This window comes from Buteo buteo, chromosome 1, assembly GCF_964188355.1.
Source record: "Buteo buteo chromosome 1, bButBut1.hap1.1, whole genome shotgun sequence".
Taxonomy (NCBI): domain Eukaryota; kingdom Metazoa; phylum Chordata; class Aves; order Accipitriformes; family Accipitridae; genus Buteo; species Buteo buteo.
Window position 1 is genome coordinate 83979333 of NC_134171.1, and position 24699 is coordinate 84004031.

The 24699-nt window shown below is 46.5% G+C and overlaps 3 protein-coding genes and 1 long non-coding RNA gene across 11 annotated transcripts in view; 2 read left to right on the forward strand and 2 right to left on the reverse strand.

Annotated features, from left to right (window-relative positions):
* Positions 1 to 637: 637 nt before the first annotated feature.
* Positions 638 to 8079, reverse strand: JCHAIN (joining chain of multimeric IgA and IgM). The gene is made up of 4 exons (XM_075027022.1): positions 7872 to 8079; positions 3743 to 3878; positions 2775 to 2855; positions 638 to 2284 (listed from the first exon to the last, which is right to left on the reverse strand). The coding sequence occupies exons 1-4, from the start codon at positions 7933 to 7935 to the stop codon at positions 2083 to 2085; spliced, it is 483 nt and encodes a 160-aa protein (XP_074883123.1). The 5' UTR covers positions 7936 to 8079; the 3' UTR covers positions 638 to 2082.
* Positions 8080 to 12712: 4633 nt separating this feature from the next.
* UTP3 (UTP3 small subunit processome component) lies at positions 12713 to 14391 on the forward strand. Its single transcript, XM_075039143.1, has one exon. It carries the CDS (start codon positions 12757 to 12759, stop codon positions 14320 to 14322), a length of 1566 nt encoding a protein of 521 aa, XP_074895244.1. The 5' UTR covers positions 12713 to 12756; the 3' UTR covers positions 14323 to 14391.
* Positions 14392 to 15135: 744 nt separating this feature from the next.
* On the reverse strand, positions 15136 to 18891 carry LOC142030786 (uncharacterized). Its single transcript, XR_012650308.1, has 3 exons — positions 18701 to 18891; positions 17393 to 18597; positions 15136 to 15224 (listed from the first exon to the last, which is right to left on the reverse strand). It is a non-coding gene; the product is annotated as an uncharacterized LOC142030786 (long non-coding RNA).
* A 123-nt stretch (positions 18892 to 19014) lies between these two features.
* Positions 19015 to 24699, forward strand: part of RUFY3 (RUN and FYVE domain containing 3) — a 58427-nt gene continuing 52742 nt past the window's right edge. For all 8 annotated transcript variants that reach the window (XR_012652087.1, XR_012652088.1, XR_012652085.1 and 5 more), the window contains exon 1: positions 19015 to 19346. Coding sequence is in view for 5 of the 8 variants with exons in the window: in XM_075039156.1 (XP_074895257.1) it covers positions 19019 to 19346 (328 nt within the window). In the remaining 3 variants the exon portion in view is untranslated. The remainder of the gene's footprint in view (positions 19347 to 24699) is intronic.

Below are 24699 nucleotides of genomic sequence, written 5' to 3' on the forward strand. Positions count from 1 at the left end.
TTAGGCACACAGTTCAGGAGTAGAGGCAGAGCCCCAAGGACTGGCAAGTTCCTGTGGCTGTAAACTGAAGAGCTGTGTTGGGAGACGAAATGCAGCCTCACCGTGACTCACTAACTTCTAACATCACAGCGCTCCTAGGTTGGTGAGCACCAGGACTTTCAAGATGAAAATGTCTTTGAGACAAACTTCAGTGAGCTTAGTACCTAACCACTGAAATACTAACAGCTGTGTCAGTACATGGCAGGAGTCTCTTTGCCTCCCCTTGCATTTTGCATTTTTTTGAATTAGCTATCTTTTTGCATGAAGGAGGGAAAAAAAATGATTTTTTTTGAGTTCATTTTCCATAACTCTGATGTAACATGAAAATAATTTATGTCTCGGTCCTCTTTACTCTTTTAGTCTTCAAAATTTGGCGTCTACAAGATTGTTTTTTCTTTAGGACAGACACCTTGCATATGAATGACTAGCCCCTGACAAACCTATGTTGAAGGCACTTGTTGCAGTGGTGAGGTAAAATTCTGATCTGTGGATTGCAATTTCAAGAGTGATTTACGCAGTGTTTGGATTTTTAAACATTGATCCTGCACTGATTCACAGGGCCTTGAAGCAGCTCAGTGATGCGGAGCTGATCCTAAAATCATAAACCAGTTCAGCCTCAATCTGTCATAGTTTGTGCAAGTGCATCATAATGTTTCTGTCCCAGTATTTCAGGAGGCTTTGCCTGTAAGTAGAAGCAGTTATTTAGGGAGAGCTCCTTACTTCACTGTGAAGGAGGAAAGAATATGCTTATAGACTTGGCTTTTTCTTATGAGTTCTTATTGAACTGGAATTAACACAGACTGCTGCAGAGAAAAGTTTATTTGATGTTTCACTAACAAAGCTACAATTATGGAAGTAACGTTTTTGCTGTTTTATTATTCCAATTACGCGTGAAGCCAGATAAGGATTTTTCAGAACAGCCTAAGGCTTTACAATCAACTTGTGACAACAGTGAGAAACATACCAGCCATCCCAAATGTAATGCTGGACAACTTATGCACTCATACATGATGTTTCCTATGAGCAATAACGAGTGTAATGCATTTAAATGCAAGGTGCAATACAGAATCAGCTCCCGTATTTGGTGAGGGCTTCTTGTATGAAGAAAAAGACTACTTGTGTGAAAGAAGGAATGAATCCCTAACTAGGGTCCTGCTCTACCAATTGAGTCACCTTTGCAGAATTTCTTGACGCTTTAAATGCAAAATGAGGAATAAGAAAAGAAATTTGAGCCAACTTGATTTTTTTTTTTCATCAATTGAACTGGGATAAGGGGTGGAAGAAGGCAGCAATATCAGTAAATAAGCATGGAAAGTGAAATATCTAACACGTCCTAGAAAAGTTTACTATTCCTGGCACAGCTGAGGGCCTGGCAACTTTGCAGTACCATTCAGTGTAGCGCTGTCTTTTGATCTTCTCTAAATGTAAGTGAGAACTAGAAGCTTGCAGTTGTCAAAGTACTAGAAGGGTCTAGAATGCCCAATTGTAAAGTAACGTTGAAATCTGAATTCTTGGTCTCATCCCCCATCTTATCTCTCAAATATGATTGTACAACAGCCTTCTAATAATGGCACAAATTCTGCTAATTTAATCAAAGGGTCTTGTATAAAGGTTGTGCAGAGGTTTGCTTTACATTGCTCATGGAGGGAAGTACACGGACATTCCTGCTGATGCCCGTGGTAGCCTTGTTTAGATGAAGACCGGTGGAAAACTGTCAAAAAGACAGGTTCCTTGACTTCAGGGGAATTATTGATTTATACCTGCTGAGGAACTGGTCTGTATCATGTGATAACATATGAGATGTATAATAATGGCATTGCAGATATGTTCCAGGAATATGAGAACAGAGTCAGTCTATGACAACCAGTAGCTGCTCTTGGGAGATGGCACTAGTCTGATGTTGAAAACGATACGAAGAGGTGAGCTGGCATTACTCTGGGAGTTGATATTTTGGACACTGTCATCCAGGTACTATGGTGCTATACATGTATTTTTGATAGGAACACTGAGTGCAATGAGGCATTAGTATAGCAGTGGATTTGGCTAATCGGCGTAGCAGGATGCTGGCGTCAGAACTGCTTTAACATCTCTCATCTCCCCGTGGTAAATGAAAGGGAAGGTTGTGGTGTAGCACTTGTCCCTGTTGTAAGTGTAGCAGGTTTCAGGTTCGTTGCAGGAGGTGCTCTGCTGGGCCTGGTATATCTCACCACCCAGCTCAATTTCTACAGGATTGCATTTTTTGCAGCTGGAAGACATGGAGAATAGAACAAGTGTTAAGAGTTGTGAGGAAAAGATGCCCCTGTGAAACCCAAATCTTCCTTGCTGATCTACAGATGTAGGTAGGAGAGTACTGTGGCCTTTCTAGGTTTTACACAGGAACTCCCAGCCAGATGCTTTTAGTGTTGTCAAGCTGCTATTGGCAAGACTGGTCTCTAAAAGGGAGGATTAAACAGGCAATGTGTAATTTGCTGATATTTAAGACATTCGAGATGAACAGGGGTCAGAATGAAACATTCTCTGTAAATGTGAGACCTTTTTGTGTGAATTAATCACAGAGATAACAATTTCTTGGCTTGCAACAGAATATGAAAGCTAGGCTCCGTGGGGAAAACTCTCCTCTGTGACCCTGAGTCACCTTCTCTACTGGCCTTCAAGCACATTTCTGAGCTGCTGCGGGCAATGCTGCAGGGGACGTTAAATCTTAGGAAGTGAACTTAATAAATAAAATTACTTACAGTTCAGTCATGCGATAGACGAAAGTGGTTCTGAGTGGGGACATGGGGTCAGAGATGTTCTCTCGAGCCTTCAGGGGGACTCTGCAATGGAGGGAAGAGAATCACTCTCATGAAAACTGCATATTAAACAGGGGACTAGGCTGCTGTGAAGAATTTTCAACCCTCATCTTGTTCTTCAGGTTTTTTCCATTCCAACCCTTCTCTACAGCAAAGTCCAGGAACGGCAGATATTGGCCCTTCTGTGCCCTCAAAGGCAACAACCTTCCCCAAGAGGACTGCAGCAATTTCTGAAAGTGCCACTTTCAAGGTGACAGTGCTGATAATCCTTTTTTTGGTCTGTGTTTTGGTTTTTAAACTCTGAGCTGGTAGATGCCCTAGAGGCTTGCAGGACATAGAGATGTTTAATTAGTATTTCTCCTGTTACGAGCTCTACCAGAACTGCAGCTCTGAGCCTGAACTTGCTCCATGTTTCCAAGAGACGTGCATACTTCTGTAAGGTTTCAGTGAATAAAGAGGACAAAATCCTACTCTTGAACTGAGATCTGCCTCACAGGATTAATCTTTTTCTGACAGTTTAGGCATTAACTAGTTTTTCCAGCCTATAAAATAGCAGGCTTGCTATGTGATCGGTAAGTAAGGCCAGTGTCATGGGCCCAGTTTGGTTTCAGATTAGATCAACAGTAGAAAGGTTATTCTACCTCCCCGGCCTATTTTTAAAGTTACTACTGGACCGCTTAAAACATGGAGATGCTTTTGTATCTGAAGGGACCAACACCAGATAGGTTCATGTGAGCTAGAAAAACATGAAGAAAAAGAAAATATTCTAGGATACCATAGAAAGCAGCCCATGGGAAAAACAGTTCACTTCATCAATGCCAGGACATGGGAAACATTGCAAACAAAATGGATCTCATATAATGCTTCCTCTCCCGCTCACCATCTCCATGTAATATGTGTCTGCCACTTACAGGATGCGTATGTTTCTCTCCAGGATTTCTTCATCAGGATTTTCTTTGGAGGGGACGAACTTTGAGGTCACTGTTACACACTGACACTTGTTATTGACCAGCACATGTTCCTTGTTCTCAGAGTCCTGTGGATCACCTGCAAGCACAGGATATGCAGTCCCTGGGTCAAGAAGAAAAACCTTGAAACCTGCTCTAGCAGAAAGCCAAGCGATGAGAATACCAGAAATGCACCATTATGGTGTCTGCATGGATTGAAGTCCAGGATACAATAGGTAAAAATGACCCTCTTGGCAAAGATGAGTTCAGCCGTCTTCCCTGCTCAGTCTACGGTATGCTCTGTATGTAGAGGCGATGGGACTAGGAAGGAGAAAACCATGAGTACGGACACTGTGTGGCTGGTGAGAGGCAAACCTGCAGGGGTTTCTCATGAAATGGGAAGAAAGTCCCCTTGCAAGCCTCAAGCTATACCTGGCAATTCTTCAACTGCTGCTTTTACCCTGACAGGGGAGGTACCCAATTCTTCTATCGTGCACCACAACTATTCTAGGAGTCTAAACACTAGTTTGGGTGTGGCCTTTAAATAAATATTTCTGACCTTCCAATGTGGCAGATGTGTCCGTTTTCCTTGAGTGGTATATTGTCCTTCAGGTGCCTGAGGGAACAGATGCCAAAAAGCACTACAGGACCCAGCAAGAAGGCAGCCTGCTAACCTGGCAGTGAAAGGCAAGGGGCCCTTATGATGCTTGTGGTTTGCAGGGAAAACTACCGTCCTGATTTCCTTACTCAAATAGAGAAGAACCAGCTTGGGTATGTCTCCTGCACTTTTAGCATACTATTCAATATGAAACTCAGTCAAAATAGGGTGAAACATCCCATCTGTCACCCAGGAGCTTTTTGAATGTTCCTGGTAGCATGCAATGCCTTCTTACTGTGCAAGTAGATGGATTTGAAATAGCTTGTTCTTTGCTATTTGGTTTTCCCCAACCCAGAGCCTCTTGTTGCTTCACCCATAACAAGCCAGCCTTGCTTTTATATGCACACAAAGTCATACCCTTCTTAAGTGGTTGTTTTTACACTCTGTGTTTCTAAATGCTGCTAAAACCAAATTCACAGCCATCGCTTTGCAGCATCACTTTTCCTACAGCACCTTCAGCCTGCTTAGAAGTACCAAAACTAGCGAATTTTTTTTTTTTTTTTTTTTTTTAAGACTGGGACAGTTTATGTTGGGCTCAGGTGGGCCTTCAGTTCTGGGGACTTGCCTACTCTGCTTGTCCCTTGGTTTAACCATGGAGAGAAAGAAGAAACGGGCTGAAAACATCTGTGTTCATCGTGTCTGTGGAGGATTTTAGACTCACTTTGACTTAAAAGCTTTGGTCCTAATAGCTGGATTTCTTTAAGTTATCAAAGCATGGATCAGTAAGGAAGCAGACACACATATTGCATAAGCTCATGTCTGTGTTTTTTCTTAATCTCCATGTCCCAAGCTGCTGGGTTTTATGAACAACAGACCCTGTTACTATCGGGTAAAAGCGGTAGTGCTCAAAGCCTGTGGGAGCAACACGAAAGCTGGGATCCAGGAGCAGCACGTGGATTCCCGAGTTGGACTGTAAGTTTTCTGATAGTTAGCCACTATTGGTGGCAGCTTACAGTCACATGAAGCTGTCTGCAAGACCAAACAAGGTCAGATCCTCTGCAGTATTGACTGGCAGAGCCCCCAGGTATCTAGTCCATACAATGTAATGCATATGGTATTCCAGGTTTTCTATCTGAGGCTTCTTGGAGCTTCCTTCCTGCCCCTACAAAATGCTGGTCTCGTCGGCTTCCATTCCACTGGGTTATTTTCTGAGAACCTTGCAGGCCCCATAACTGTGAAAAAGGCACCTAAACCGTCTAAAATGATGTCTCAGACCGACCCTACAATTCACCTGCTAGTTACAAATGCTGTTTCTGTGACAATTGGTGGCAGAATACCTTGTGAAGAAGATTGACTGTGGAGTTCCTCAGTTAGGAGGGAAATTACTTTGGTCCCTTGCTTTGGGCAGCGGAGCAAGCCACTACGGGCATGTGCAAGATGTTGCCCTTTCTCTTGCTCTCAGGTTTTCTTTGTCCTGCTATAGTGTGCCCACTGAGCCCTTTAGAGCAAGGGCTGGCTTTCAGCATTTCTTTGTATAGCATCTGGCACAATTGGCCAGCTGAACAAATGCCACTGCAAAATGTGCACATAGAGTGCAAGCCCAGTCATACTTCCAACTGCGCTGTGCCCCACCAAGGCAGAAATACATAATCCTGTCTGACACATGGAGATGGTCGTTATTTGGACTTTAATGGTGCTTGTCTCTTTGTACCCCCGATTCCAATCTCTGTTGCTCTGCATGCTTCCTCTCTGCCAACTCATCATGCAACATGAACACTTCCCTCTGAAGCAGAAGCTTACTACAAAAGCTTCTTTAGTGTCTGCCTCCATGAGTCTTGGCCTTTCTTTTGTCTTACAGAAAGTCTCTAGCTTCTTGTCCTTCACATAGACCTTGCTCTGGTGTCTGTTACTGTATTTTATCTAATGCTGTATGCAATTCTTTCTAAGCTCTTAATCCAAAGCCAATATTCATGTTGGATCCTATTGGCTTTGGGAGTTGTCCCAAAACCTTTGGGGAGCGGGCTTTAATTCCTCTTCTAAAATTATATTAACACACTCTTTTATGAATATGCAGGGGGTTTTTGACTGTACTATAAAAATATTGTCCTGATTTAATTCATCATGTAATACTCTTAGCTTCAGTAACTGTAAAAGATACAGGTACTCCATGTATTTTTTTTTTTAAGTAAAACTACAAAGCTCCAAAAAAGAGAGTTTTATCAGCAATTCTTCTGTATATCACCCAGTAAAGTCCCTTTGGGGAAAAGGTAGTTAAATACAAAATTTCCTAATGCCCTTCTAAATGTCTGTAGGTTGGATTTTCTGGTGCATGTTTTACTGCAATATGGTGTTCCCTCCCTCCTCAACACTCACGCGGATATTTTTTTCACAAAATTTCTCATCTTCCAATATTGGGTTGTCCTGTAATACACTGTGAAGCCCAACAGAATCCAGCTGCAGCATAGTGAAGAAGCAAATGCATTCCAAAAGTATCTGTTCAAACTCTGCTGCAGGTCCAAGTGGCTACTTTATTAAAGAAGGAAGAGGCTCAATTAGCCCCAAAACACGTTCATTTTAACAGAAGCAGTACAAACAGAACTCCTGTGGCTGCATGTAACTAATTTGACTTCCTCTCTAAGCTGCCTACGTGTGTGTATATGTCTTAAGCCATGTGTATGAACGGGGAAAACCAGACTGGGTTCTGCGTTGAACCGACACAGTATTTCTCACCATTTTCTGCCTTTTCAGCTAATCGATTATACAGCTAGTCACTTTTCATACGAAGCAGTACTTGCCAAGGACCTGCCTGGGTAGGCAATAAGATGCCCTTTCCCAAAAGTTGGAGGCAATGCAGGCATACTGTTGTCCATGCTGTTGGGATGATTATTCCTGAGCACCGACTTAATGCTGCGGACCAGATCCACCGCGTGAATGAGGATGACTTTAGACTGTTGTATAGAGATCCGGCATTAGTATACTCAGTATCTGCTACCTGCGAACCGTGCTTTGGAGTGTGCTGGAATGACAGTCTGATCTTAGTCTAAATCAAGAGTCTCCAAGAAATTCAGTGGAGTTATATGATGATAAACTACCTTTTAATCAGAAATAAGTTGGCTGTAGCTATATGGCAGGATTACCGGGAAGATCTCAGAAGTTTCTAAATCTAGCAGGTAAGAGTCTTGCAAGCTTCCTAGCACTGCAGAAAAGCAAGCATGTGTGTTTGCGGCTCATGGCTTCAGAAACTCGATCAAAAACGGGTAATTATCAAGTCTTAAATTTGCAGCTAGTCATCACTTCTTTACTCTCAAGGCAGCAATTAAAACCACACAGCTCCGTGGTGCAGACACTGAGGTATCCAAGTACCACTGAAGCATGACTGCTTGAGCAGGCTTCGAGGTCTGATTTTTGGCTATTAGAATAATTAAAGGCTGATCGCACAAACCCCGTCACTGATATCTTAAGCGCAGTTTTCCATGCTCTTCATTTATCACCTACCTGCCACAAGGATGAGCCCCGAGGAGACGGCCAAGGCCACGCACAGCAACAAAGAGCTCTTCATCTTGCCTTCCCTTCTTTTGAAGAACGCGAGTGGAGAGCCGGTGTCTGCCTATAAGGGCGTGTGCAAATGATATGGCTATTTGTTTCCTAAAATAAACAGCCCAGCCAGCTAGCACTGACACTGTGGAAAATGTGGCTGGGGACTGAAACCAGGCATGTTCAACGCGCAAAGACCTCTGGCTTTCAAAGGTGAAGGGGGGCAGGGAGTTGCACCATTACTGTGGGTTTTTATTCTGTTAATCGCCAACAAGCCATGAGCTGCTAGGAGCAAGGGAGGGCAAAACCGCCCTAGTCCTTAGGGGACAGCTTGCCATCAGGGCCAGTGGCACTTTCCCACCTGGGGGTGAGGAGCGTAAGGTAAGAACGTGTCCAGATAGCCAAGGGGCAACGGCTCTGGCTCCTAGTTTTGAGAAATCAGACTTAAAGATCACTTGACTCATAAAAACACTTCAAGATCAGAATTCTGTTTGCACCAGATTCTGTGCAAGCCTCTATTAAGGGCTCGACCTGCCCCCAAAGAACTTGCAGTCAAAACAAGAGGGGAGGGGGAAAAGAGATAAAGCAACAGCAGGTCTGTGGCAAAGCTGAACTGTTCCTCCAGCTCTGCCCACGGCATCGAGAAGCTTTTTTCCTTATGAATGGAAAAGGGATTCTATGGGATTTGTGGTTTATGAAAGGCTCTGAGGCAGGTCCCAGGCAAACTCCCCGAGGTACTGGGCAAGCAGACTTTTCCTGAAGGTGGGAGTATGGGGGAGGACCTGGGATTTTTTTGTCACAGATTTGGGATCACTTGTGTAACTCTGAAAAACAAACATTGCAATGTAACCTGCAATGACCAGAGGTGTCTCTGTAGCGTATGTATGTGACTTGCACAAAAAATGCCACTTTTTAAGGGAAGCCCAATCTTAGCAAGGGCCTCCAAACACCTGCATCAGGGGATGAAAGGGGAGGCAAAGCAAAGTACAGTGCTGGCAGGCCCATTCTTAGCCAGTGTTATCGCATCAGTGTTTCCTCAATTTCTGCTACCTGCAATATGTGTTTGTCTCAAATTAGCAGCACATGGTAAATCTCCGTGTGTTCGGCAGCTTTTCCTTATGCAGCAGAGCAGCAGCCCGGTGACCAGATACAGGCTTTTCACACAGCCCGTGCCGCCCTTGGCTCGCCTGGGGTTGGTCACTAGTGCCAAGCTCTCAAGAGCCTAACGTCATTAAGCAATGCTGCCAAGCATCCCAGCTCCTGAAAGGGCAGCCTGTCACCTTACAGGCTGTCTTCGTTTTCTTCAGACCTCGCTGGCTGTGTCCCTAACCCTAGAGCTGCTCAAAGAGCCTGGGATCTGTGTCCTGAGCTTTTTCTTATAGCGCAAACATCTCATCTGGCAGTTGCATGATGCAATGAGCTTTTGTGTTGCATCAGCAGCGCTCACACGCAAGGTTTCCCCCCGGCAGGTGCAGGGGAATGATGGGTGCAAGCTTAGCTCATAGCAGGGCTTATGCCCTAATTCTTCTTTACAAACCTTGTTTTCGCACTAGGGCTCCATCTTTAGGGGGGCAAAAATTTTGTTTCCTTTTCCCCTCCCCAGGAAGTATTGCCAACAGAGTTCTTTGTAGAGCTCTCCTCTGAAGCAGCAGCAAGATGTTCCCTGTCCCCCATCTTTTGCAGAAGGTTAAAAATAGACCTGGCTAACCATGAGGTGGTAGGGGTGTCTATCTAAAGCACTGTTTGTTTCAGTCACCTTTTTTTGTAACACAATAGATTTTTTAGAAATATCCCAGAAGGGGGAATGCAGGCAGCAGAATAAAGCACATGCAAAAGAGGCTGGTTAGGGTCTGTTTTGCCAAAGTGCACTGATAAAAATATGCCACTGGTAAAATTCAAGCAGAGGCATCCATGAGTATGTTTCAAACCTGAAGAGAGAGACTGAGCAGAATTATATTCTCTGTGATTCTGCTAATTTCAGTGGTTTTTCCTGACTACCGGTACTTAGCATATCTGAATTTCGGTTGCTAAATCTACATGTCTGCATACAGTCCCTTTGGTCTGTAGGTGGTGGCACGAGAGCTATTTTTAGTCCTGTTCAGCCACCTGCATGTCTCTGAGGATTTCTCTCTCGATTGCAAGCTCTTTAGAGGGAGATTTGTTTTATGGACTGTTACTTCTACGGACTATCCCCTTTTTACTGTGTGACATTTTGAATTAACAGAAAATTATCTGGGGAAGCAGGCGTTAAAGAACTGTGGCAGTTTGGCAAGGGGCTGGCAAACCATCACCCCAGGCTTAAATTCTGAGCTGAGCGGGGAGCTAGACTTCCAACCTCACTGTGAGACAGAGGCTAGCGGAAGAGTAATTGAGAATTTGAAAAGAAATGGGAAGCAGCCTTGTAGTCTCAGTCTCCTTCCACTCATCCTGTGCCTCCACTTGGCCTTGGACATGTTGAATTAGGATTTTCCAGGTGAGAAGCTGGGCAGGTGCCTGGTTGAAGTGAGGCAAAATATTTGTGTCTTTGTGTGTCCTTGCTACACTGGGTAAGGAGTGGAGAGGAGGACAGTTCTACAAGGGCACAGGGTATCTCCAGATAACACACCGTCCGCTGGCAGTCTGTTCTACAGCTTGCTTTCCTCCTCATTTCTCATTCAGAGGCAAAGAAAATGGTGGATTAAAACAGACCTGCAGCGGTCACTGATTATCGTATTGGTAGCAGTGATTCTACTGATGCTTACAGCGAACTGGTGTGGTTTGGCTTGAGCAGTTTCTGCTAGCTGGATGAACTAACTCACATTGGAGGTCATCTCCAGCTTCACCAGAAGTGGATCATATTTTCAGCAAGTCCTGGAGGAATTTCAAATGTCTATAGACGCTATTTCTTTCCTGCTCTTAGAAATTAACCTTGGACTGAGGGACAACATGTTAATTCCATTTAAATCCATGAAAGTCCAAGTGGAAGTTGGTCTCTCGTTAAGGCCCTGAATTTTGAAAGAGCAGACCTTAAAAAAATGAGGGCACTACATTGTGAGGGCAGTTAGATGGAAACCGTTGGGGTCGGGGACACATTCAAGGCCTGGGTTTTTGTAAGTCACACTTGCAAAAGTTACCTGGAATTTTAACTGCGCAGGAATTGCCTGCAGACTTCTCTGGATAGACTTCACACAAAACCTGGTAGGATTAAGCCGCAGGATTACAAAGCCTGATGGGCAGAGATGGCTGTATTTTAGTGGCCAACTAGTATGAAGTGAGAATTTCCACCGAGGTGTGACTAACAAATTAAATGAACGCTATGTCTCACTTAACAAAACTAAGTTATTCTTGTTGCTTTTTCTTATATAGGTCTGTCTCCAGGGGAGGTGATATCTGAAAATTGCCATGGACAGATTTGGAAAAGATGTCTTAATCTGAGGCAAAACGTATCTTTGGTGCAAGAGCATATAGGGAAAATTTTGACGCAGCAGTGACTATGTAGAACAGCTAAGCATGTCAGAAAAAAGGCTCATAAGTGAGACTTGCCTGCCATCAGATCTACCAGAATCCAAATGAATCACCAAAAAGTGAGTAAAGATGTGCACCCCACCTCTGTTTCAGTTAACCTTACTATTTGTTTGACACGTCTTTTTCCACAAGAAGGTGGACAGCAGTGTTTAAAAATAAAATTGCACCTGTTCTGTGGTGAGAAAAAAGCACCTGCACTACTTCTGTGCAGAACTCCTCTTGCTGGGACATGTGGATGCTTAATTTATCAGGCTCTGGGTTTCTGAGCTCAGGCTAAACTAATTACTGTGCTGCCCTCTGCTCTTGTGGTATGGCTGTCTGCATTGCTTAAAATCAGACCGTTTCCATGTGCCTCAGTATTAATGCAATTTTCCCTTTGGAATGGTGGGAGGCTGGGCTGGGCGCTCTGTGATGGATGACAAACACAAGCAAAAATACAGGATGAGAACACAAACATGAATGAATAGAAATTCCCTTAAAATCCCTCCTGATGAGGGGTCCCCAGCTGCTGAAAATCAGAATTGCTCCTTTACTAATGCCCTGGACACATCTGTTTATTGGTGTAAAGGGACTGCTCCAAGGAGCAGAGAGGACGGCGAAGCCGCAGCAGCCCGGCTTTGCAGCCTGCCTTTGCTGACAGCCTGAAGGCTGACCCGCAGCCTCTAGAACGGGCCTGGATCCTGCCAGGAGATGCCCGTATCCCTGTGGAGATGCCGTTCGGTGGAGGGAAGGAGGTGCAAGAGTTAACGTACGTGCCTCAGATGTGTCCAGGGAGGTTTTCAAATACTTGTTTTTCTCTCTGAAAGTTTGATCTCATTGTAGGGAACTGAGTAACAAGAAGTTTCACTTCATGCGGGGACAGATGTCAGGTGCGCTTTCTATCTTGCTTTTTTTTTTTTAATTTCCTCACTGTTATAAGATTACAGACAGCAGTTGTACGCGTCCGTGCTTTTAGGCGAAGAGAATCCCCCGAGGAGAAAAAAAAGGCACTCTTTTCTTTCCGCGGGGCACTCTGCAGTGCTGACACCCACCACGACTGAAAGAACTCCTTGCCCAAGCGGCTGCCCAGGTCACGCAGCTCCTGGCGGGTCCCTATTCCCCTCCCCGAAACCCGGGCCCAGCCCGTCCCGCCCCTTCCCCGGCGGGGCAGGCTCCGGCTCCGGCCCCGGGGCGGGCGGCAGCCGGGACGTACCCCCGGTACGACTGCCCGCCCCCGGCACCGAGGGTTACGGCGGGACCCTCCCCGCGGCCGGAAGGGCCGGAAGCGGAACCGGGCGCGGGAGGAAGCGGAAGGGCCTGGGAGGCGGAAGCGGAAGGGCGGTGGAAGAGCCGGAGCGGAGCCATGAGGACCCGGCGCGGTACCGTCCTGCGGCCGCCGCCCGAGCCCGCCGAGGAGGAGGAGGAGGAGGAGGATGGCGGCCAGGTTGGCCCCGAGGGCCTGGCGGACGAGGTGGAGGATTTCCACGAGGCGCAGTTCCAGGCGGTGATGGCGGCCCTGGAGAGCGGGGAGGAGGCCGGGGACAGCGAGGAGGAGGAGGAGGAGGAGGAGGTGCTGGGGCTGCAGTTGCCGGAGGACAGCGAGGAGGATGGAAGCGGTGAGGAAGAAGAGGAGGAGGAGAAGAAGGTACAGGGGGTGGATCTTTACGTGGACCACAGTGCAGAAGAGGATGGAGAAGGGGAGGAGGATGGAGAAGGCGAGGAGGAGGAGGAGGGAAGTGAGGTTGAAGATGAAGATGGAGAGCTGTCCATGGGGAGTGACTTGGAGGAGCGCCATCAGGATACCAAGCTCCCCCACGAGCTCTCCTGGGGCCAACGCAAGCAGCATTACTACGACACGGACTATGGGAGCGATGCACAGGCCAAGGGCAAGCGTAGCCAGCAAGAAGTCGACGCTGAGGAGGAGGAAGAGGAGCAGGAGGCTCAAGTCATCCAGAGGCGCTTGGTGCAGGACTTAGGGGAGGATGACTACGGGCTGGATGTGATCCAGGGCTATCTGGCTGAGCAGCAGAAAACCCACGACGGCAAAGGGCAGAAGATTGACAAGGATTTGCAGGCCCTTTCCAAGAAGCAGCAGCTGAAGCTACTGAAGCAGGAGTCCCCTGAGCTCCTGCAGCTGATTGAGGACTTTGAAGTCAAGCTAATGGAGCTCAAGGACGAACTGCACCCACTGCTGCAAATGGTCAAAAACGGCACTATCCCACAAGGGAAAGGCAGTCGCTATTTGCAGACCAAGTATCATCTCTACTTGAATTACTGTGCCAATATCAGTTTCTATTTGGTTTTGAAGTCAAAGAGGATGCTGGTTCACACTCACCCCGTTATCGAACGGCTGGTTGCTTATAGAAATATAATCAATGACCTAGCTGTTATAGATCAAAAGTTATCCTCACAAGTTCGTATGCTTTTGAAAAACTACTATGATAAGAAGGAAGACAAATTACCAAAGGAGAAGAAGTTTGCGCTGTTCCTCCCACCGGATGTTAAGAAAAACAAATCGAAGCGTGCTCCTGCGCTTGCTAATGGCCAGGCTACTGCTGCTGAACTGTCAGATGAGTCGGACTTGGATGAAGAGTCTGCCCTAAAATACTATAAGATGATGGAGGAGAAGTTGAAACTCAAGAGGAAGAGAACTGAAGATCAAGACATGCTTGAAGAAGAAGCGGTGTTGGAAGGAGAGGATCCAAATAAAAAGAGAGGTGTGACCTATCAGATGATCAAGAACAAAGGCCTGACGCCCAGAAGGAAGAAGATCGATCGCAACCCCAGGGTCAAGCATCGGGAGAAGTTTCGGCGAGCCAAGATTCGCCGCAAGGGCCAGGTCCGTGAAGTTCGGAGGGAATTGCACAGATATGCTGGGGAACTGTCCGGCATTCGCGCGGGAGTTAAGAAAAGCAGGAAGCTTCAATGATACTTACTTTTCTCTGTTTCGGAGAGCTGCGAGTAGCACTACTGAATCCAATAAAAATTTTATAAATGATATTGTGGTTTTTGATCCTTGAGAAGACTGGGGGTGGGGTGCTCTTTGTTTTTTTGCAAAGGATGCTTTTCAGAAGGTGCCACCTCTAAAAGTAGCACAGGGCCCTTTCCTTGCCTGGCCTGCACATGAGGCGTTTTCCTCTATTGCGATCCTGTCATCTTTCCATACTGTAAATACTGGCTTTGAGAGGCTGCAAGGGATGTGTCAAGCAAAGAGAATGAAATGGGCCATGCGGGACTGATGGGATGGGATGGGATGGGATGGAGGGACCTCCCGAGGGCAGGTTGAGAATGGGGTTTGTGTAGCTGTCACTGCTGCCTTCTCCTTTTTACTGTCTTGATCTGGTCCATCCTTTTTCTGTGTTGAGCTGCAGAATGAGATCTATATGGTTGTGGTACTTTCTCCAATCCTTGTTCTGATTAACTCCTCGTTGTGCTAATACCTTTTAAGAACTAATTACTTTTAGGCTCTCTTAAATAATTTTGTAACTAAGCAGAAAGCTATTACTTAAGTCCCACGAGGCCTGAGATACCGTTTCCTCTCCTGAATTCAGTGAGAAGCAAAGCAAGGACTTTCCTGGATTGCATTGCTATTTATCTGTGATAAATACATCAACTTCAGCTATGATAAATACGTTAACTGTTGTCTGCTCTTATAGGTCTAACGTAGTATTGATAGAGGACAAAGGGGTAAGATGTAACATTGTCTTCAGTTTGAGAGTAAACTTTCAGAATGTTTTGATTACTTCCATGCCTTCTGATGGGAAAACGCATTTAACCCCACACTGAAGTTCTTGCTGGGAGCTGATTGTGAGCGGCCAGTTCCAGTTCAGGCTGTAAAGGAGGAATGACTGATCAGTTTTCCTTAAAAGTTTTAACAAACACTGTCTCAGGTAAGACCTGCACTTGTGTCTGGGACAGGTTTCAAGGAGGTCATGACTTGATTTCTGTACCCATAGCATCTGAAAGGTACTACTGTCTCTTTCCCATGTGAAATCACTGAAGGGGAATAATTTTCTTGTCAATAGATGTAATTTCACATTATGGAAGCACTAGTGTGTCTAGGTGACTTGTTTGGTTTGGTTTTTGTTTTTTTTTTTGTTATGGATTTTTCTTGTGTTTGTGGTAGTCTTGGGCGAAGCCAAAAGATGAGGATGCATTCTTGAGCCTGTGACAGGCTGCATGCTACAATTCAAACATGCAGGCACTCATTTTCTGCAAGTGAAAAGTGCTTCCATAGCTTTTGATGTAAACCTTTACACCCTAGGCCTGTTTCTGTCAGGAACATGCTGTTAATTGCTGACTGGAGAATGTTTTGTTAATTTTCAAAGCCAATTGTTTCAGGGAGAGGTAAAAAATGATAAACTCAAGCTGGACAGATGGGAACAGAAGTAAGGAGACTTTTTGTAGTCCTTATATGTCCCCAATCCATGGGATGTGGAGCTATGCATGCTGATTTTGGAGGGGATTCTGGTATGGTAGATAAATGTATAGGACCAAATAGTGAAATGATGAGTTCTGCTGACTTTAATGGCCCTGCATTTGTTTGCCCCCTGCTGCTTACAGGCCAAACAGCAGTTAAACGCTGCATAATAAAAAAAAAAAAAACACAACTTTGCTCCGCAGAAACAGGCTACAAAGCATTGGGAATTGAACCCCTCCATGAAATTGCCTGGGTCAGGGAGGCAAAACTGAGGCTTGCTCGAAGACATCACTGAACATGTCTTCTCATTTGAGCAATGCTGTCTGTAGGCTGACGGCCTCAGGTGAGATGTGTAACCTATTAGCTGTGGGGATAAAGATGTCCTTCACCTGTGCTTACTGATTCTCCCTTACTGTTAGCAGCAATCAACAGCATTAGCTGCTTTGTCTTTCCAATGAGGAACGTATGGCTTCTAGCCTTACCAAGGAGGGAACTAAAGCTTTTCCCAAAACTACACCTTTTATTAACTCCGCGCTGGGATCGTGATGGAGGCTGCCGCTGATAAAGCTGAGCTACACTCCTGAGGCTTTGCGGAGAAGTCAGTAAAAGGTAATGTACTGGGAAAAGAAGCAGCTTAGGTGCTTTTTCTGGGGAGGAATGGTGTTGTCTAACAGGCACCACGAGGGATGCGGAAAATATCCAGCAGAGATGCTAACTGATCTCATTACTACAGCACCTGCTTGTGCACGGTTTGTGCTTTGTGCAAAAATGAAGGGCTGAGGATCTTTTGTAGATCTGCAGGCAAGCTGTAAGTATCCAAGGTGGCTTTGTGTTCCCTTGAAAAGCTTTAGGCAGCCTGTAAGCAAAACTCCGGCAACTTCCATCTGAGCAATAAATAAGGGTAATAATGAATTAGTCCGCTGTTACAGACGCACTCCCCGGGAACGTTGGGCTTAAGGCAAGAGGGAATGCAGTGTATCAGCACGCCCAGCGCAGGCAGCCAGCAGATGGCACAGCATGTCTCCCCAGTCCGCTGTGCCAGCCCGTTTTAATGAAGATTAAACACAGCATTATGTTCAGTTGGTTAGTTCAGAGATTGGACAAAGCCATAAATAGCTCATGCCTGTGTGGTTTTAAGTATGCACGATCATGGGAAGGCCGTGATTATCAATGCCATGGGTGGGGGGATGCAATGTAAGGTTGCTCTAAGAAATACTTCTTAGAGGGATGTTTTGTGTTGAAGGGAAATCCGTGGTGGTAAATAGGTTTTGAAGATCCCTGTGAAGATGGACACATGCAAAATAGGGAAGGACCGCAGATGATGGTCAGGAAAATAAGTGAGAAGTGGAGCAAGGTCATGGTTAACACTGGGTTTTTTCCTTCTGCCAGTAGTGTTTCAGGAGATGGTGCTGACACTGCCAAGCGATGTGCTTCAGCTGTGGGGTGGCACCCGTACTCGCCAGTCTCCTGCTTAGCAAGTACCAGCTGCCCTGCTCAGAAAGGACCGGTGGTGAGGTCTGCCTCAGCAGCACCTAACGCAGGTTAGGACTCACATGCTCAGGCAACAGCTATGCCTCACCTGAATCGCTCCGCGCTGCCGTGGAGATGCCTTCCCCTGCATCCTTTCACTCCGCTCGCTGGGAGCACGGTGATTCAAGAGATAGTCAGTCCTGTGTGCACTTGCACGTAAATGATTCATATTTTAAAAGCACGTAGGCATGTGTTTGGAAGCTTTGGTAGAAAAATTACAGTGGCAGGGAGGTGGACAATGCTTTCTGCATCGTGACCTGACATTTCTATTTATACAGGGTAAGGAAAATACATTGAATAACTCCCATGGAAATACATCTGCTGCTGCCTTAAATTTTGTCAGGGCTTTCCCAGTTGTCTTCCATAATATTCTGCCAGCAACAGTCTGGACGTTGTTTTACTCTTGCTAGCGCTGGCAAATAGTAACTCAGACGTTCAGCTCTGAGGTTTGTGAAATGGATTAAAGCATCTGTTAAATTAGCTGCAACATGTTGCATGACTTGGGGCAGCACTGGAAAAAGCAGTCTCTAGGAAGCAGTTGCCTTTACAGCTTTGGTTTTGCAATTTTTATGTGAGATTTTAAAAGAAAGAAGCAACATGTTTCAGCTTAACCTAAGTGCACCGAATGCAAGATATTCTTTAAAAACTGGCAGATATATGTTCTTTCTCCCTGCCCCTTTGCAACACCACAGTCCACGAGAATTGCCCTGCTTTATGAGAAGTCTTTATTACTGTCTTCAGAAAGACAATCTCCCAAGTGAAATGCCCATTGGTATGGTCTGTTGGGTAGTTTTAATAGTAAGGAAAGTGTATGGGCCTTGTATTGCCACCTCTTATCAAGGGATCCAAAATGCTGCTGTCCATGAGATCTTGCTCTCCGCAAAGGGAGGGACAGGCAGGAGAAGGTGTAGTAGCTTCGCTTCGTGGTCAAGTTACAGCACGTGGGCGGGAGCCTGACTCCCTGTTTGCTGTATGAAGGTGCTTTCCTAAGATTAAAATCTGTGTTTCCCCGTGCAGGCTCTGGTCCTGTGAAGGTAACGCCACACGCGCAGGGCTGCTGCCTCTTTCCTTCTGGCTCGGTGTAGAAAAAGACCATGAAATAACACGCGGTGGGATGGTGTCTTGCTCAGAACGGCTTCTCCACAGCCCCTGGTCCGGCTGGTGTGTGTAGCAGGGCTGGGAAACCCGTGCTGGAAGACTAGGGGGGCTTGTCTTTGTTTTCTCTTAAAGCGTGAGACAGACGAATTGGCAGTGCTGAAAAAGAAAGCGTTAAGGGTCTGAGGCTGGAAAATAACAACCCCTCTCCGAGGGAGGGGTGGAAACAAGGTCCTCTCCGTGCCGCCCGGAGCCCCGGCACCTATCTCCGTCCGGTTATCTGGATTTTTTCTGTCAGCCGGCCGTGGTCCATCCTTGAGGCAGCCTGCGCGGGGAGCGCTGCCCTGCTGCCCCCCAGCCGGGCCGGGGAACGGGGGAGCGCGATCTGCTCCCCGGCCGCAGGGCCGCCGCCCTCGCAGCCCCGCCGCTGCAACGGCAGCGCCGTGCTCCGCGTCCCAGGGAGCGCCGGGGGAGGAGGAGGCAGCAGCCCGCCCGCCTACCCCTCCCGCGGCGGGGGCGGAGGGCGGGAGGAGGCCGGCCGCGGCCCTGCTTCCCGGCCGGGGCGGGGCCCGGCCCGGCGATGGCGGAGGCGGAGCGGGCGTCGCTTCTGCCGCCGCGGGCGGAAAGTTCCCGGGACGGGGCCGGCGCGGAGCCGCTGCTCCCCGCCATGGAGCGGCGGGCCGAGCTCGGGGAGGAGGAGGAGGAGGAGGCGGCGGCGGCGGTAGCGGAGGAGGAGGAGGAGGACGCGCCCCCTGCCTCGCCGCCTTTCTTCCTCCTCTACCCCGGCCATGGAGGCGCCGCCGCGCCGCCCGGCGTGTGGAGACCCCCGGCGCCCCGCGGCGGGTCCCCCCTGCCCGTGCTGGTGCTGAGCTACCCGGGCTCGGACGGAGCCGGCGGTCCCGGCCCCCGTGAGTAGCCGCGGGGCTCCTCCCTCCGGGCGGGGAAGGGTGTGGGGAACCGGCCGGGAGGCGTCGTGGCAGGGCCGAGGGCCGCCGCTGCCTTGCGAGGCGGGGAAGGGGCGGCGGTGGGGAAGCTGAAGCTCTGCGCCTCCCCGCCTGAGGGTGCGTCGAGCCGTGCCTTTGAGGGCAGGCTGGGGGCCGGCGGCTCTGGGCGGGGGTGCGTCCGCCGCGGTACGTCCCGGGGGTCCTGGAAGCGGGGGTGTGCTCCCCAAAACTCCGCCTCACCCGGCGGGGCGTCGGTGGAAGGGGGGCTTGTAGGGGTGTCGTGGTGGCCTGGCTGCTCCCCGGCAGCATGTGCGTGAGCTGGCCGGAGAAGGGGCAGGGAGCGTTCCGGAAGGAGGCGGTTCGTTAACGCGTTGGCGAGCAGCGCCGACCCACCGGCTCATCACATCCCACGCTACGGAGACTTCTTTCTGGACCCCTTCCTCTGGGAAGAGCTTGTGCCGCCCTCGGAAACCTCCCAAGCTGGCCTTGGGGTGTAGTTTTGGGGGTGGGAAACACCCGCTTGGGCTGCCTGCTGGTGCTGGGCGTAGAGAACAAAGTTAAGGCGAGGGCACTGCGGGCCGGACGCTTGATGAGGTTGAAGCGCGTTGGCGATGTGTGCGCTCCCGTGTGGGGCAGCAAATAGTTTTCTGCTTCCTAAGATTCTTTGTAATGTTCTTGTGGTGTATTTGGGTAAGCTGGAGTGCTGTGAAGAAGTTGTAGTGTGTTTTAAAAACAAAAACTGTGTGTATGGGTGCATATACGAGAGACCTTGCCTTTTCCATCCATCCATCTTGAAAATAGTCAGTAGCTTTATCTTCTGGGCTTGGGCCAGGGTGTGGGTGACCGAGCTTTTTGCCTTTGCTTTGTCTCCTTCTGTTTACATCCCAGGTGAGCCTTCACTCAAACATTAGCTGATTATTTTGGGATGGGTATCTTTTTTTTTTTTTTTTCCTTCTCCTTTTTAAAGCTAATGCACTTTATTTAAGCCGTTACTCAGCAGAGTTTTAAGCAGTGAGGTAAGAAGCCAATTTCTGTAATGCCAAGAGCAGGTGGAATGACCTAACTTTGTTTTGCGCTATATGAAGGGCTGTGTCTGATTGCAAACTTTTGTCCCTAGTCCAAAACTCCCTCCCCGAGGAGTTGTCGTTTAAATTGATAGCTTCCTGTCAAAACTTTCATTTTTACTTTTTTTTTAACCTAAATAGGAAATCTTTACCCACTGTAGTCCTGTGATGTGCGTGCAAGGGATTGAGCTATTTCTGATAGAAAAGAAACCTTTACGAAAAATACTGTATCTTAGTCATCATAATTTTACTGTTCAAACTTGGTTGTAAGAAGGTTTCTGTGTAGATACGGTGAAACTGAGGCATTGAGATTGGTGCGTTTGTTCACCAGGAGTTGTTAGTGTAAAAACTCTTTGGCCGAGCAATGCATTATCCCCCATGTTAGCCTTACTCTGCAGTGGCTATTCAGGTACGCTTTGTGAAAAAGCCTTATAAAATGTATATAGAAGTGTTTTTTTCAGTCTCAGAGCTAATAGCTGCCTGTGCAATATCGTCTGGCAAAGCCCGCTCAGTAACTGAGTGACTGATGCAGTGATAGCGGTGTCTGAAGGGAACAGGAATCATTATGTATTTGCATGGTGTTTTGGACTCTGTTTCTCCTGGGGCAAACTCTGTCTGTAAATCAATTTTTTTTCATCAACCCTTGGGTTTTTTTGTTGCATTTTGGGGTTGGTTTTTTTTGGTTTTTTCCCGCAGTTCTCATGCCTGCAAAAGCAGCTTTCATTTGTTCATCATTGACCAGCAGGAGCGGTGGATTCTGCTGCAAAGTCTTGCTTCTTCACTGGTTGCTTTGGGGTTGTCCTCAAAGCAGCGGGTAGAACTTCATTCTGGAGCAGAAAGGATGTTGTGTGCTTAAATTCCAGACTTAATCCTGGCTACCTGTAGAGTATGTGGCCTTGCAGGTGTCATTGCCTCTGAACAACCATTACTCTGTGCAGCATTGAGGTGCAGCGGCGTTAATCGTGGTCTGGGTTATAAAGATTGTCATGTCTGTGTTGGTATCGCTGGGGAGACCCGTCGGTGGCCCATGGAGCCCTGTTTCACGGGCTTTTCTCATGTGTCATGATCTCGGGTTGCCGTAACCTATAACAGCGCAGCATCGACAATTCTTGATCTGCTTCTCCTTATTCTGCACTAGTATTTGAAGTGATTGTTCATGTCTGCTCCCCTTGATTCTTCAGTGCTGGAGTTGCTTTTAGAGTTAAGATAAACTGAGGAGTGTGAAGAAGGCTATTTTTGCATCTTGTGCATGTATTAGAAAAACCTGATATGCTCTATGAATACTAATCTGTCTTTATGTAGCTGTAAACTGAAAGAAGCGATTTAAGTGAAGGGTGTTTTCTGCTGGATCACAAATTCCTCCCTTCAGTGCCTGAAGGCTGTCGTTTCCATGAGTAGGAATGAAAATAATTACTCTGTATTGGCATTTACATGTTATAGTGGAGGTAGGGACCAATATACTGAAAGGCCAGTATTTCAGAATGTTTTGGAGATTTATTTAAAGTTTTGGGTGGTTTTTTTTTCCCTGTTAGGACGCAATCATTAAACTGTTCTCTAGAGAGAGGTCTTGCCACAGGATTGAAGGGTACTGTACAGCTATTTAATTTTATATTTGAAAATTTTTCCTGGAGAGGGGTGACTTGATGGGGTTCTGCATGCAACTCTTGCTTCCAGCTGTAGAAGTCAACCCAAGGGTTAGTCGCACGCAGGTGGAGGCATGATGCTTGTGTTCCAGGGCAGTGGTGCAAGCCCTGTAGTGCTGGTGACCTGAAGCCCAGCAACAAACGTAAATGAAGAATATATGGTAAGAAAGAACAAAATCCTAAGAATGTGTTCCTATTACAACTTTATTTTCTATACAAGATTTTGTCTCAGACATATTTTTTTTCTTCCCTCCAACTAATCTTTCTCCACCTTATCTGTTTTTTCTGATTTACGAGGTAAGGGAGATGAGGTGATTCCAAACATCAGGTGAAGGTGAGAGCTGCTAAGGGAAGGAGACTGTAAAAGCTTTTCATGCCAGCAGCACCTGCTTTTTTAATACAGATGGTTCCAGGCAGGCAGAAGGAACAAAAAGATTTACTGAAACTTGCTAAGCTGCAGCAAAACCTTAAGATACTTTTCAAATACAGTAGAAGCAACTTGATTAAGCTGTCTCAGGAAAAAAACCAAAACGCAAACAAAAAAACCCAAACCAAAAAACCCAAACCAAAACAAAGAACACCCCCCCCCCCCCAAAAAAAAAAAAACAACCAACGGAAAAAAACCCAACCCAAACCATTCCATGCTCCCACTGAAAACCTACCAGGTATCATGACACTTCAAGTAGACTTTTGCTTCCCCTTTTTTAATTGTGCCCTCAATTATGCGAGTTACTTGAATCCTTAAATAATACCAGTGTATTTCACAATAGGTAGACAAAAACCAGTTTATCACTTATTCCAGGAATTAAGAAATTGTGTCACTGGTTTTCGGGTTGTTAAACTTTCTTTTGTCCACTTGTGTTTTTAGCATGCAGGGTTTAAAGTGCCACTGTTATTTGAGGCAATGTACGTATCTGTGCTGGCAGAAAAGTCAGAAACAGACTTTTCAACGTAGATGCTTTGTTACTAATTTTATCTTTTTAGATTACATTCCACATAACAGATTGCCTGGAGAGAGGCTGTTGGAAGAGCGTGAGCCTGTGCTTTGTGGAACAGCAGCTCCGTTGGCTCTTGTACCAGACGTAGCCCTGATGCTGTTTTTCTAGTTGTCACAGCTGGTACAGCTATTGAGAGGACTAATGGGTAGTTGGACAGCATATTGATGTGGAGTTGAAGCTGAAGTGAAAGAAAGAGGGCATGACAGCAAAAAACCTGTTCACAGGTTTGCTAGTAAGAGGTTGTCACGTGTCGGGCAAGAGCATGGGCAGAAAATAGGAAGATCAGAATTGTTTCACTTTGAAACGTGGGAGCTGCCTTACTGGACCAGACTGTCGAGCTGCCTAATCTGATACAGCCGCTGCGAACAGGTTACAGGCTTTAGAAGAACTTGCAAGAACCTGCTCGTGATTCATGCTTGTCTTAGACTGTGATATAAAGGCTTGTGTTTCTTCATAATTTTTATCCTGTTTGCATGGAGTTACCTCTAGCATTGTAGTCTCTTTGACATGCTGAGCCGCTGTTTTAGAGCTCGGCGGTGCATCTGAGCTCTTACCATCGGACAGTTTCCTTCAGCAGTGGTTCCCATTTGTATAGTATTGGTGGGGTTTTTTTATGGTTCTGTGGTCTCCTGCGATTTTAAATAACCAAAAGCAGCACAGTCATCTGAAGCAATAATCTCATCTGCCGGCTCTGCCATTTTGCTGTACGGCTACTTTGCAATCTCTATGCAGTGATCAGGAAAGTTTCCCCCCCTAATGATGGAAACTCAGCTTGCTCACAGGCCCGGCCTGCTGGCACTGGAAGTAAAAGTACACCCAAAGGTGCCCCCTGGAGTCCAAAAGGTTGGTTGGGAATTTGTTTGGGTTTTATTGCTTAGATTAATTCTAATTTATTCAGCTTTTGAAACTAAAAATACTTCCAGTACAGCTGAGCTTTCACATACTAGTGGCTGATAAAGTGCTTTGCTTTCACGTGGTGAGTCTTAAAATTCCAACACAGTCAATTTCTAATTCTTTTATCTCGAAAACTTTTTTGCAAAAAACTGCCGCGTTCTGTAATCTAGCCAAAGCCTCTATCCACTTTTGCCAAATTGAGGCTAATATAAGGGTTTTGTAAGACCAGTCAAGGCTGCGTGATTTGTTTGAGTTTGAGAAAGCGGCTTTTGGTTAATAATGTCCTCTTTATTTATACCTACACTTGGTTTTCTTTTGTCCATTGACCATTCATTCAACCCTGATGGAGCTTTATCAGTTGGCCTTGAGTTGCATGGTAGTTTTATCAAAGGCTTTGTGAAGATACAAGTATTTGATACTTTTCTTTTGTTTCTTTCTAAGATGCTTTGTCGCTTTATAATTTTGAGGCACGGGATGGGGGTAGAGGAAGGTTTGTCTTGTGTTTTCCAGGTAATGATAAAAGGCTCACAGGTCAGTAAGTCATAGGGTAATTCCTGTTTGGGGTTTTTTATTTGTTTTTTTGTTTTCCTTTTCTGAGTAGAGTTTTTATTTTCCTATAATACTGTAACAGACATATGGACATTACCCGTTCTTGTTACGGTTTTTCTACTTGGCTTAGCTTATCCTGAAAGCTCTATTGGGAAGGCAAGTTCTCTAT